General features: G+C 32.9%; 1 protein-coding gene across 1 annotated transcript in view; it reads left to right on the top strand.

Annotated features, from left to right (window-relative positions):
• Positions 1–6235, top strand: part of LOC144470082 (metabotropic glutamate receptor 8) — a 37338-nt gene extending 31103 nt beyond the window's left edge. Inside the window, exons 11-17 of the mRNA XM_078180895.1 lie at positions 553–776; positions 1165–1445; positions 2322–2626; positions 3425–3553; positions 4311–4457; positions 4539–4715; positions 6080–6235. Of these exons, the coding sequence (XP_078037021.1) occupies positions 553–776; positions 1165–1445; positions 2322–2626; positions 3425–3553; positions 4311–4457; positions 4539–4715; positions 6080–6235 (1419 nt within the window). The remainder of the gene's footprint in view (positions 1–552; positions 777–1164; positions 1446–2321; positions 2627–3424; positions 3554–4310; positions 4458–4538; positions 4716–6079) is intronic.
• The last annotated feature ends 6830 nt before the right edge of the window (positions 6236–13065 follow it).

Raw genomic sequence — 13065 nt, 5'->3', positions numbered from 1 at the left:
TCAATCTTCTCTGTTAAAGTAATACAATAAATTTATCGTAATGCTACAGTGAAATTTTAAAAGCTGCATAAAACATTAAATCATATAGAAACATATAAAAATCCATGGGAAAAGTATATTGAAAATTGCAAATCCAAAAGATTCATTGCACAGTGTTAATAATTGCTCAATTCTTGCAAACAAATATCCCATATATTAATAAACTTAACACTATTTATCAGAAGCCTATTAATAAACTTTTCAATGTGTGTACTGTGTCTAAAAAAAACTCAATAATTTTCTATTAAATATTAATTTTAAAAATACTTCTTACATCATATCGCATCTAAATAATTTGATGGATTAAAAACAATTCTGACCAATTTTTTCAGAAATTCTTAATTTAACTTATTGATCCTCGATTTTAAAAGAACTATTAAAAAACTGCCAGTGAACAAGTTTTCAACACCATCAAAGAGTTTATATAATATTTAATAAGATTGATGTAAATAAAAACAACATCTCGTTTGTTATGAGGTAATGTACACCGAAAAATGAGCATGCAATTTTCAGGACGCCTGTTGCTGGAATTGCGTCGCGTGCCGGGAAGACTCTTACGTTTTCAATGACACTTGTCGCAGCTGTGGTCCCGGCTACGCGCCAGATGAGACTATGACAAATTGTGTGAAGCTCACAGCGGAAGTCATCCCATGGTCAAGCCCGTGGGCATTAGTGCCATTAATATTTGCCTCCATTGGCATACTCAGCACTTTGTTCACTACGATCGTTTTCATTCGGTAGGTTTCGATCTATAGTATAGTATAGTCTACATTATGCTAGATGGTATGGCATCCCTGTTGAATAATACCAGTGATGAAAATTTCTTTCTGAAGTATTTGAAAAATTTTAATTTATAATTATCGTTCCAAATAATACGTACGCTGACAAAATTTAGATTTAAAAAATTATTAAAAGTGAAGCTATTCGTACAAATCGCAAGAATCATTTTCGTATGCATAAAATACGCGTTGTCGTATTGAAAATGGAAATACCATAAGCCAGAATATATTATTCTAGAGTCACAGTTAACATGGCTTCGAAAGGGTTGATAGCTTGCAAAGGGTTAATAGGTCGTTGCATTGTCGCTCAACGATTCGATTAATTTTATATGAAATTATGTTCCAGTTATAATCGTACTCCTGTGATTATGGCATCAGGACGCGAGTTATGCTACGTATTGTTGGTAGGAATTCTCTCGTGCTACGGCATGAGTTTCGTGATATTAAGCAAGCCAACGACGTGGAACTGTACATATCTGAGGATCGGTTTGGGCCTTTGTTTGAGCATTTGTTACAGCGCGATATTGACGAAAACAAATCGAATATCGCGCATTTTCAATCAGGAAACGAAGAGCATAAAAAGACCGGCTTACACGTCACCTAAAAGCCAAGTTGTGATTGCAATTGGTGAGTTTACAATTTTCAGAGGAGCCCATGCATAGATGTATGTAGATACGTGTAGCATAATTAAATAATATAATGCAGTTTATTGAATATAATTTTGATTAGTATTTGCATTGTGATATTAATGTTGTAAATATTATTAAATCGGTACTATTTGAAGAATTATTCCTCGAAACGAGAAGTTGCGCATGGTTAAATATAATTAATAGCGAAAGTAGGTTGAAGAAAAATATATTATAAATGTTTTGATTTATGATTTTGGTTTAACCCTGCGTTAAGCGTGGTCATTTCACTAGCACGACGAAACATATATGTTTATATATATTATTTAATAATTATATATAATAATAATGTATAGCATATATTATATAAAAGAACATTAGAAAAGAATAATGAATCTATGCATCGATGTACATATACAGGATGTTTAAATATTATATACCAATACTTGCTTAATATAAAACATAAGAAACCTGTAAGTAGACCAATACCATTAATGTATTGAAAGAAAAATCAAATAATTTGACAGAGTAGATCCTGAATTTTTAAGAAATTTATACGGAAATCAAAAGATCCCATTAATTAATAATTTTATAAACATTAACAATCTATCTCCTCTTGTCCAAATCAAAAGTCTTGTGCATCATTTGTTTTATTTATTGACGCGACGATTACAAAGTAAATTACTCTAATTTCAAATAAAATACTGTTCATATGTATATTGTATTATAACTAAATATAATTCGATTCGCTGTGTTTCGCTCGACAGATACTGTAGCAACTGAGAAGCTAGTGATGTACGCGCAGATGGCCCACGCGCCTAACGCAGGGTTAAAAGCTTGATCTTGATATCATATTATGTAATTCCCGTTTTTATAGGGATCACTGCAGTGCAATTAGTAGGTGCTATCGTGTGGCTCATTATCGAACCACCGAACACCACGGAGATCCATCCTTACCCTTTGTCGGCGGTGCTTACGTGCCGCGTTTCTACGTTCTCGCTGATGATGTCCCTCGTTTATAACATGTTCCTAATACTGATGTGCACTTTGTACGCATTCAAAACACGAAAAATCCCGGAGAACTTCAACGAGGCGAAGTACATTGGTTTTACAATGTACTCGACCTGCATCGTGTGGTTAGCCTTCGTGCCGATCTATTTCGGCTCGAACAATGACTACAAGGTCTGTGTTTATAGCTATTAAATACTATATATAATTAAAAATTAAATATATACAAACTAAAAATGAAATATATTCAAATTAAAAATAAGATACTTAATTAACATTAAATAATGTATATTATAGCTATTAACTATTACATGATATATTCTATCATGCTGTCGTACAAATAATAGTAACTTAATGAAATTTATATACAGCATTTTATTACTTTTTATCTGTTATCATTATTAAATTTATTAGATATAAATCAAAAATAATACTTAATAAAATTAATTAGCCAACTCCGGAATTCTCGAGTGCGAAATAGTTAAAGTACTTTTTACATTACTATATTAATTTATATTCAAAGAATTGTTAAGGATGTGATTATTGTTTAAAATAGCTTCAAGCGCAAGAGGTTAATATACAAGGTGTTCCATAAAGCCGGTGTTCCCTTTAAAGGGATGATTTCTAACAGGATGTGAAGTAGCTTCTTCCCTTGCGAAAATGTGCAAATTTTCTCCTTGGCTTTGTTAACGAGTTATTAACGAAACACGCGAACCAATCGGAGATCGAGTATTACATTATGACGAGTACAAGCGAAGTGGGGCATGCCGGAAACCGCGAGGGCGGTGCACCGGTGATACTTGCTCTTCGATTGATCCCTGCTTTTCGATAACAATTTATTATCAAATTCACCCCTATCCGGATGTACTAGGAGTTCTGGAACACCCTGCATGGAATATTCGTTAAATAAATAATCTCTTGTAAAGCGTGCACTCTGTTCTAAATAGGAAATACATGATATCGATTTTATAGGTGCAGATAGCAAGTATGTGCATGTGCATCAACATCTCCGCATCGGTGGCTCTCGGTTGCCTATTCACGCCGAAAGTTTATCTAGTACTGTTCCAACCTTACAAAAACGTTCGTCCTGGACACGCCAACGTAAGTTATAAATAATATCTGTATCGTATTCTTAATTTTCAAATATGCAGGTACGAGAATTACGCAGAGAATGATTTAAATGTGATTGTGATGTTGTCTTGCGTATTTCATCGTACGACCCTCTTGACACAATACATACGGTATATATAATAATAATAATAATAAAATAATAATTCTTAATCGCTATATTAAGCGACTCATCCTATATACCAGTTTCGAAAAATTTTTTAAGAGTACATTTGTGCTGAAATTACAAGTTACACTGCGCAACATCAATTTTGCATTATGATATTAAATAAAAATTACGTCAAAGAATGCATTAAATTGCCTTGTGATATTAATCTTTACATTTCATAATAGTAAATACAAATATTTTCTTTTAATTAACATTGTCAGTAATTTGACATTGAAAAGAAGAGTTAAATCAGTAAAAAGCTATAATTCTTGCATAAAACCACCATAAACATCAGAATACGTAGAGAAATTCTAATCGATGTAAATTTAACCGTGCACTGGACACATTATGTAAAAACAGTGCCCAGAATTTAAATAAATCCTGAAGAATTCTAAAGAAAGAATGTAAATAAAACACAAACTACTTCTCCGACCACAAGAATTAATTTTGTCACAGAGACGACATTAATTGCATGACGTATTCGAAGGGAATATTTAGATCCGCCTGGATCCCCTGGATCCGGCGAGAGCCCTGCTTCGCATTCGTATTCATCGTAGTCAAAAGCGAAATCATTTGTTTCAGACGGCCGCGCTGCAAAGCTGTAACCGCGTCGTATACAGTATGCGATTTTCCGCTGGTCGCAGCCAAACAATGCAGAGCATGACCTCTTGTTCGCGCAGCAGTCCACCGCCCTCGCGACCCGGCCAGGACGAGGCCAAACACGCGAACGGCGAGACACAGGCGCTGGCCAGCCCATCCGTCGAGACCTCGGTTAGCTAGGTCTCTCTCATACACCTCCCTCCCTGCCCGGAGTGTCAGGAGAGTAGCCGTGAGATCGCGGTGGAGGTGTATAACGACAACAAAGATGACCGAAAGCTCTCGACGGTCCACGAGGTATCGGAAACAAAGGGCGCGTCTAGTCCGCCTGTTTTCAACGACAATTGCCGAAATCGAAGTCGGAAATCGATTTCCAACGACTCTGAGCAGGTGATCGATGTGTTTCATTAAATTTCTAAATGGTCGCGCGCGTGGCGCAAATTCTGACAATCGGTTTCCGATCGGACGACTCTATAAGACTGGAAGCGTAGGTGAATTCGTGTTTGTTGGACCGATTATGGTTTCAAATTGACGTATTGACGAATTGGCGAATTTCTTTCGAATTATTATCGTTTTGAATCGGCGAAATCGTTTCAAAAACGAGAAAAAAGCATGTAAATGTTATGTTAAACATATCATCGTAAAAGGATTTATATAGATGTGCAAAGTATCTCAAAATGTGTTATAATCATAAATGGGAAGTGCCTGGGGTAATTTGCAGTAACTTTTTCCTTTACACAAATTTTCTCCGATGCGTCGTTAACGAGTTATTAACAAAAAAACAGTGACCAATGAGGGAAGAGCTTGGTTGACGCTCGGCGGCCAAGGAAATCAGTGATACAGGGCTCTGTCCGCTCGTTGGCTCAGCCGCCTTGCACCAGCCGAGCTCTTCTCTCATTGGCCACTGTTTTTCGTTAATAACTCGTTAACGACGCCTCCAAGAAAGTTTTTATAAAGGAAAAAGTTGCGTCTTTTGAGACATCCTGTATACTTGATCATCATATAAATATTTGTTTTATTATTTTTTACTATTTAATATCATATCTATTCTTTTATTTGGGTAATTTTATGTTCCAATTCATAACAGATAAAGCATTCTTTGGTTTATCAGTAGAGAAGTTTATCATTTTCTTCGTTTTTATAATTCATAATTTATAAATATTGTATAACTAAAGTTTAGCGGTATACAATGTTTTCAATCGTGAACTTTTTGTCAGGGTTTGCAGATACTAAAGAAAAATTAATATCAACACGCAAAATATCATTATGGGGTAGTAGAACCGAACTTTTTGATCGTTTAAAATACATTTTAAAATATATGCACGTGTACAATCGTTGCACAAAGTATTCGACACCTTTTAAAACAGAACAAGGTTCTTACAATCGAGCTATTAAGCATCATTACAATTTATACACAATTTATATAAAATTTATTAAAAATCATTTCCAAAAATCCCAATTTGTCGGCATGATAAAAGAATTTAAAAATGGCGTGTCAATTATTTTATCATTCCATTTACTCGCTCGTAATAATTCTCTAACTCGACACGATATTATGATAGCTTATTATTCTCTGACAAATTGATCTGAACAATTTCTGTCGGAAAAATTTGTTTACTCGAAAAGGGCATCCAACTGAATTACGTTTAATTATTATGTTTCTTACAATAGGAGAATATATAATATTGTATATAAATTATACCTGTGTACAAAGAAGATTATCTAATTCTTATTTTTTATAATTGTGTTTCGAGTCGGGCGATCCGGAGCGTAAGGTACGCGTGGGAACAATCAGTTGCATCTTCGACAAAGTGGTATCCCATAAGATGGATGTTAACACGTTGCCCAATGAAGATCAAACTTTCCATATTTACAGCGACTCGCCTACATTCTCCGATTATTCGTCATAATTGCAACCATTAATGTTAGAACGGGCGAATATATGCTACGCGTGGCTCGTCTCGATCCGCGTTCATCTTCGAAACTAGGATACGTGAACGCTTATGGAATTTTGACGGCGCGTCGTAAAAAGGAAACTGAAAAACATACCGAATCGAGTAAAATTGTCCGTCAGGAAAAGTTTTCGTCGTAAATGTCTTCGTTGCGACAGCGTTACCGATTAATTGATTATTAAAAGTTTAATTCGTTCCCATCTTTCGACGATGAAAAGCATTGCCTACAAATACGAACATTCACAACCATACAGAAACACTGTCTACATCAACATTATACGGATCGAGTAACATTTAGTAATGTAATAGTAACTTTTATAATGAACTCGGATTGTAACCCACTTAAAAGTAGTTGGTGTAGTAGCCTTAACCCTTCTACAGTTGGTCAAGATGCAACGGAAGCGTGCAGAAACTGAAACATCATTCAATGGCTGCTAATGACTCCCGGCTAATGGCCTCTTCATTTTATAAATAATTAATAGCAAGCAAGCGCATTGGCTTTAAAAATTAAATACAACGCTTGCGAAGAAAATGGTGAGAATATATCTTAACAACAAACAAAGTGATGGCAGAAGTTGATAGAAATTGCAATCGATTGGCAAAGAAAATAAAGGGCTCTAGCTTCGTAACTTCTTTTATCTGGCACTAGATCAAATGTTTAAATGTTTTTTATAGGTCTCGATGACTGAGCTATAAATGGATACGGAAGATTATAGGTCTACCTATAACTGAATACGATGTTCATTAACCACCAAATTAACCATTATTATCATTATTATTAATTAACCTAATTACGTTCCCTAGTCCACCCTGTACATCTTCTGACGCTTCATTTTCATAAAATATACGGTATCTATGGAGATCTATAAAATAATACAAATATGATATAAATGTTTGTTCTACGGTCAGATAAAAAGGGTTAAATAAAAAGGTCTAAATACTTTGCTATTTTCCGGCTTATCCAAACGATATTGTTGTTGTTACTATTGTTACACTGATCTGTAAAAGGGTTAAATATTTGTTAGAACAATACGCAATCAAAATTCGCTATATCAAACGTTTTCTGTTGATCTTTTTATATATTGTTTATTGATATGCATATATAGTATATGACACGTATATATTATGTATACATATATATATACACACATTGTATATGGTTACCCTACTTTATCTATAAGTGAGCGTATCTCAGGAAATTGAACATACAAGAACGATGTGCGTTCATTTGCATGAAGTTCTTGCGCAGATTGTAATGGAAATACGTGTGTGAAATAAACGAAGCGTATTCGATATATTTCTCGGATAGAGGAAGGTTGTATGAACCATTTAAATTTGAGTATAGTGAACCTACACTGGCTGAGATAATATTTTCAAAGTCAGTTTTTCAGAAATTTCAAAGTCATCGTAATATTTTTTTATAAATACTCATATTATAATTTTATTTATAGTAAACATACTGTTTCAGATAAAATTTCAGTAACATTGAACGTATGAATCATTAATAAATTGTTTCTAAACAAATTTAATTTTATAAATAAATTTTGAACAACTGTTAGGATAAAGCAATTTTTCTCTCGTTGATCTATCGATCACATTTATTACTTCATTACTTTGTTGATCAAAAATTATAATCCTATCGTTACCTTCGAACATACAGTCTTATTTGAAACAACGCGTACAGTCTTATTTAAAACAATTACGACGACTTTGAAATTTCAGTAAATTTAGCGGCTAATGATATTATTAATAAACAGGGGCGAAGTATTAATCCCTCGAACCAAATATAGTATTTCTACAGTAAGTATAATGGAAGACCTCCTATACTACGGCACAAAATGTATTAATTTTCCAATTTTTCTTACCGAAATGACGTAACCTTTATTCGTTCTTGAAATATATGGAATACAATAGCAAAGTTCTCGCAATTATTTCATCTACATTCTGCGTGCAATGCACTTAACTGAATTAACAGATTTCGTAAAATATAATGAAAGGAATTTTTATAAGAATGGAATAAACAAGTATTTATTATTGACTGCTTGCGTCTCGATTAATTTGTTTATATTTATAGTTAAATATCGACAGCCCTACAGTATTATTTATTATTCAGAATAGGATAACAAATAGTAGTAAGATTTCTAATACTACTATACCACCGTCTGTGTTTGTTAATATTAAACGTAACAATTAATAGACAGATCAACCACAAATCGTACTCAAAATTACTAAAATAAATTTACAAATTCTATTTGTTGAAAGAAACAGCATTAGACGAATAAAAGTGCAATGAAATAATTTTTATTTATTTTTATGAACGAAATAAGCTCTTTCGCAATTACATTTTCAAAATGTCGGAGAAGAAAAATACTAATAGCACACAGCAATTTCATGAAATGCAATAGAAAAATTGTATAAACAATAGCTACACCCATACACAATCTGCAATCGTGGAATGAACGATTTATCATCTACCTCTGTTATTGTAATATTTTTACTATTGTATTTACCTTTGTTATTATTTATTGTTATAACTATCGTAATGCCAAATGTATAAATTAATCATAATCAAAGGGAAGTAATCATTTCGTAATCAACGAATACTATGTTAATAACGATTACGTTATCTTTAATTATTTTAGCAATCGTTAATGCGTTAAGCACTGAAAATCAACCCCCAAAATTCGAACAAAATCAAACCAATTTAATCAGTGAAGCCGAAGCTAGCAAATTAAAGTTCATGAGAATTATGGCATTTGAACTATTTTGCATTCTAGGCAGTTTATTCTAATTCGGTTGAAATGAATTTTAAAAACTAGTCAAACTCTAATGTCACCCTAATGCGACACGTCTTGTCGAACTCAACCGGAAACAGTATTATCGTTCGTAGATCTATATTTATCGGTACTGCTACTTTGTTTATTACTTTATTACATGTTCGCGCATTCATTCATTGTTACAAAAACTAAGCAAGCGAATCCTATATATATTTATAAAATAAATAAAAATACTCGATGTGTGAAACACACAATGATTCAGACCTACATACATGCTACATACAGATCCAAACACGTGTGCTCTTTACACTGAACAACTGAAAAATGTCCTACACAATCTTCCAATATGTGACACTGTCTTCCAAACATAAATATTTGAAATTTCGAAAGTCACATGTACACTCGAAAACACGATAAACTGATAACCTTCAAATCAATTTACTTGCGCCCCTTGTGAATTGTTTCGATTAACCACGATAATTGAATTTCGAAGGTTCCATTACAATATGCATTCGAAAGTACATCGTTGGTGTAATTTTAGGGATTAGAACATAAATCACTGTAGATAAAAAAAACACACAAACCTACATATTCAACCATACTTTGTTGTATAAAAAGATCTATTTGGTTGAACTTAGCGGAGGTTCGGTACGGTATAAATTTACGGAACGTTGAAGGTGTTTGTTTAATAAATTAATGATATAATTAATTATTGATAATATTGAATAAGTTCACGTATTATGGGGTTTGTATCATACTTTCCGAGAATATCGAATATATTTCTTGGCAATGAACTGTATCACTTCTCAGTGTCGGACTGCATTCGGTAGCTTAGCAGTAGGGTTGATCCAAATCATATCAAAAATATTGTTTCCTCCTCGAGACTAAAAGCCCATAAGAATGTATAAATTACAACCGTGAAACTTTTAACTGCCACTTCTTTACTTTCACTAATAATTGTAACGAAGATTTTTTTAACTCTACGATAAATAATTAAGGTCGCTAGCGGCATAGCATCTAAGCCTTCGATGTCGATTTTTTTAATCGATGATTAATCGTGTAAGACGTAAGGTATGCTAGATTTGATTATACACAGTATTATTATGCATTACGTGTTAATAGCGCAGTGAGATTTCTGTTTATGTAAGATAAACATAGAGAGCGTAAAATGTATTATTGTTGGCATGAGAATATGATAAATGAATTTAGATCGTGATACGAACGTGTTGATTTAGCCTTGGATCTAATTACGGACATTAATTTTAACCGAATTAATTGCTAAGAAATTGCAGTATTAATCAAGTATTATGTCATGTAACTTTTTACTGTGAAAGTTTTACGATAGACGATCGAAGGACAAACTATATTGTGGATAATGTTTCGTTGATCGGTACCATTATACCTAGTTAATGTTTTCGTATTTCTTCATAGTCGTTTACGATATCATTGTATATTTATAATACCTTCGAAATAATTTTTGATTTTATAGCAGTTTACATCGACACTAATCAGTAAATTCTACATCAAATTATCAGAATAATTGATATATAGTAAAATCAAAAATGATTTCGAAGATGTTTCATTAAAGGATCTATAAGATTATCATTCAAGACTGTATAAACTTATATTGCAATATTTCGGTCATCGTCAGACTACAAATCCTTCGACTATAGTTCTATTCAGTCCAATTCTATTCGTTAGTCATAAAATTCATATTTCACGCACCTTAACTTACGCGTAATAATAACAATATCCTGTAACAATAATTGCATTGTTAATGTTTATCGTTTGGTGACTTTACACATTGCGAAAAGAGAAATTAATTCGAAGACACATTAATCTCAATACAACAGTCTTTAAAAAATTGAAAACAAAATTATTTAAAAATCTAAACATTGTAATGATCGGATCGTTAACAAATTTGAAATTACAGGTCTGAGTCCTAATCTAAAATGTAATACAAATTATGTGACATACCTACTCGTATGTAGCATCGATCGTATTATACAAAATTATGCGTGTGTCGATATATGCATTCGATTAAAAAACAATTGTTCCGATTTTCGCGTATGTCTTTCTTCGGAGACGTGTTGTTGGATGAACGAATGCGGAGAAATTATACAATCTAGATATTCAAATTTCTTTCACTGCACACGCACTATAAATATTTTTCGAAGATATATATCTAGACGCGTATGTAGATACTTATTAATTTTTTAATAACGCTAGATACTATGAAAAGGTTACTATATATATCGAGATAGGATGAAGAGCAACTGTGAGTTGCTAATCCATTCCAATGCGCTATGGTGTTACACGCAAATCTACAAAGACTATGGAAATGTTGCCGGATGAATCAAAATGAACATTGTAAAATGCTTTACGACTATATTCAAATGACATGTAAAATACGTATGGAGTTCCAGTTGTTTTAATTGTTAAGAATCGTTTTCTCGGAGTAATTGTAAGAATAAAATGAAAACGGTAACGTTTATCGTCGATAAAAAGTTATAGAAGTAATAAACAATTTATTTCCACCTTTTGCGGAAAAGTATTCGGAACAAAGTATTCCGGCAAGTTTCACCATTGTTCGTGTCAACAAACAAAATTATTTACCATTTTACATACTGTTCCAAAGTTTTGTAAATTAGAGAATTTGTAAAATTGAGAAAACGTACGCGTCGACGAACGAACACTTGCATTGTTATTCGACAAGTCGTTAATTACATTCGTTAGATAAATGTTATTCGTACAATAATATTGTAAGCGGAGGTCAAATATCCAATCAAATAAATACACGTGTACTTCTATACGTATATATACATATACATTATACATATACATATAATAGATATATGTAGGTATATAACTGCCGATTACTACAAAATCTGAGTAACACTGAAAGCACATTAGATTTAGTTATACATATGTAAGTAATACGTATGCGAATGTGTGTGAGTTTTTAAAAATAATTAAGTAATTGCGAGAGTCGCCGCGAGCATCACTAATAATGACTTCCGAGGAATACAGTTTTACAAAAGTCAACCGCATCCTCGTTTCGATATTGCTGTTAAGTGCCAAACACTATCGCAAATACTTTTATTTGATAAAATAGATTACAGAGAAATTAATTTGCGTATATTAAAAACTAAACAATTCGGCGACGTTCTGGCTCTCGATTAAGACGATTCATAACTTCGTAAATGTCTTCAACCCTTGTCGTCACGTAAGAAAATGGTTAGAAACTCCTATTTTCGTACATAATTAGTAATTCATTTATATTTGAGATATAATAATTGGCGTTGTTTCATTGAATTCGATTGTCAAAGTGCGGTCATCGAATTATTATAATGATTACTACGCACCCCCACCTTAAAATACTCAAGCAGTATTGGCTTGCTGTGAAGTCGAATTAGTATTAATAATAATATAGATAATCAGAGATGACTGATTTAATTCGATGATTTTACGAGCAAGGCAAAAGCGACAAAGAACTGAACAAAGCATCGTTTGTTTGTTATTTGAAAATAAACAACTTATTCAGTCCAGATTTGGTATTCGCTGTTACAGGAGAGAATCAACTTTGTGTATTTGCCTCACAACCGAGCGTAGATTAAACGAATCAATTAATCGTCGGAAAATTATAGACAACGAAACTATAGATTCAGCGAAAATGTTTTGTCGTATAGAACAATTCGTCGGAACTGGATTAACATAGTGATCGCGAATGGAAAATCATAAATAACGATCGTGGAATTTCAATAATCGCGTATTGGTCGATAGCGGGAACGAATCAGACGCATTCCAAATCTCGCTTCGCACCTGACAATTGTGTTAAATACTTACCTATTACTCATTGTGCTTCGAGGTTTAATTAAATAAAATTGTTCTAACGATTAAATATAGCTGTAACTAATCAAAACTAAACTTGTATAGCTTCTTCTGACAATTAATGAATCAAATGGTGACCTGATAGATAAATAATCTCACAAAGAAAGCAAAGGTCAATTT

This window comes from Augochlora pura, chromosome 5 (assembly GCF_028453695.1).
Source record: "Augochlora pura isolate Apur16 chromosome 5, APUR_v2.2.1, whole genome shotgun sequence".
Taxonomy (NCBI): Eukaryota; Metazoa; Arthropoda; class Insecta; order Hymenoptera; family Halictidae; genus Augochlora; species Augochlora pura.
Note: the sequence above shows the minus strand (reverse complement) of the source record. Positions and strands in the feature narration are given on the sequence as shown.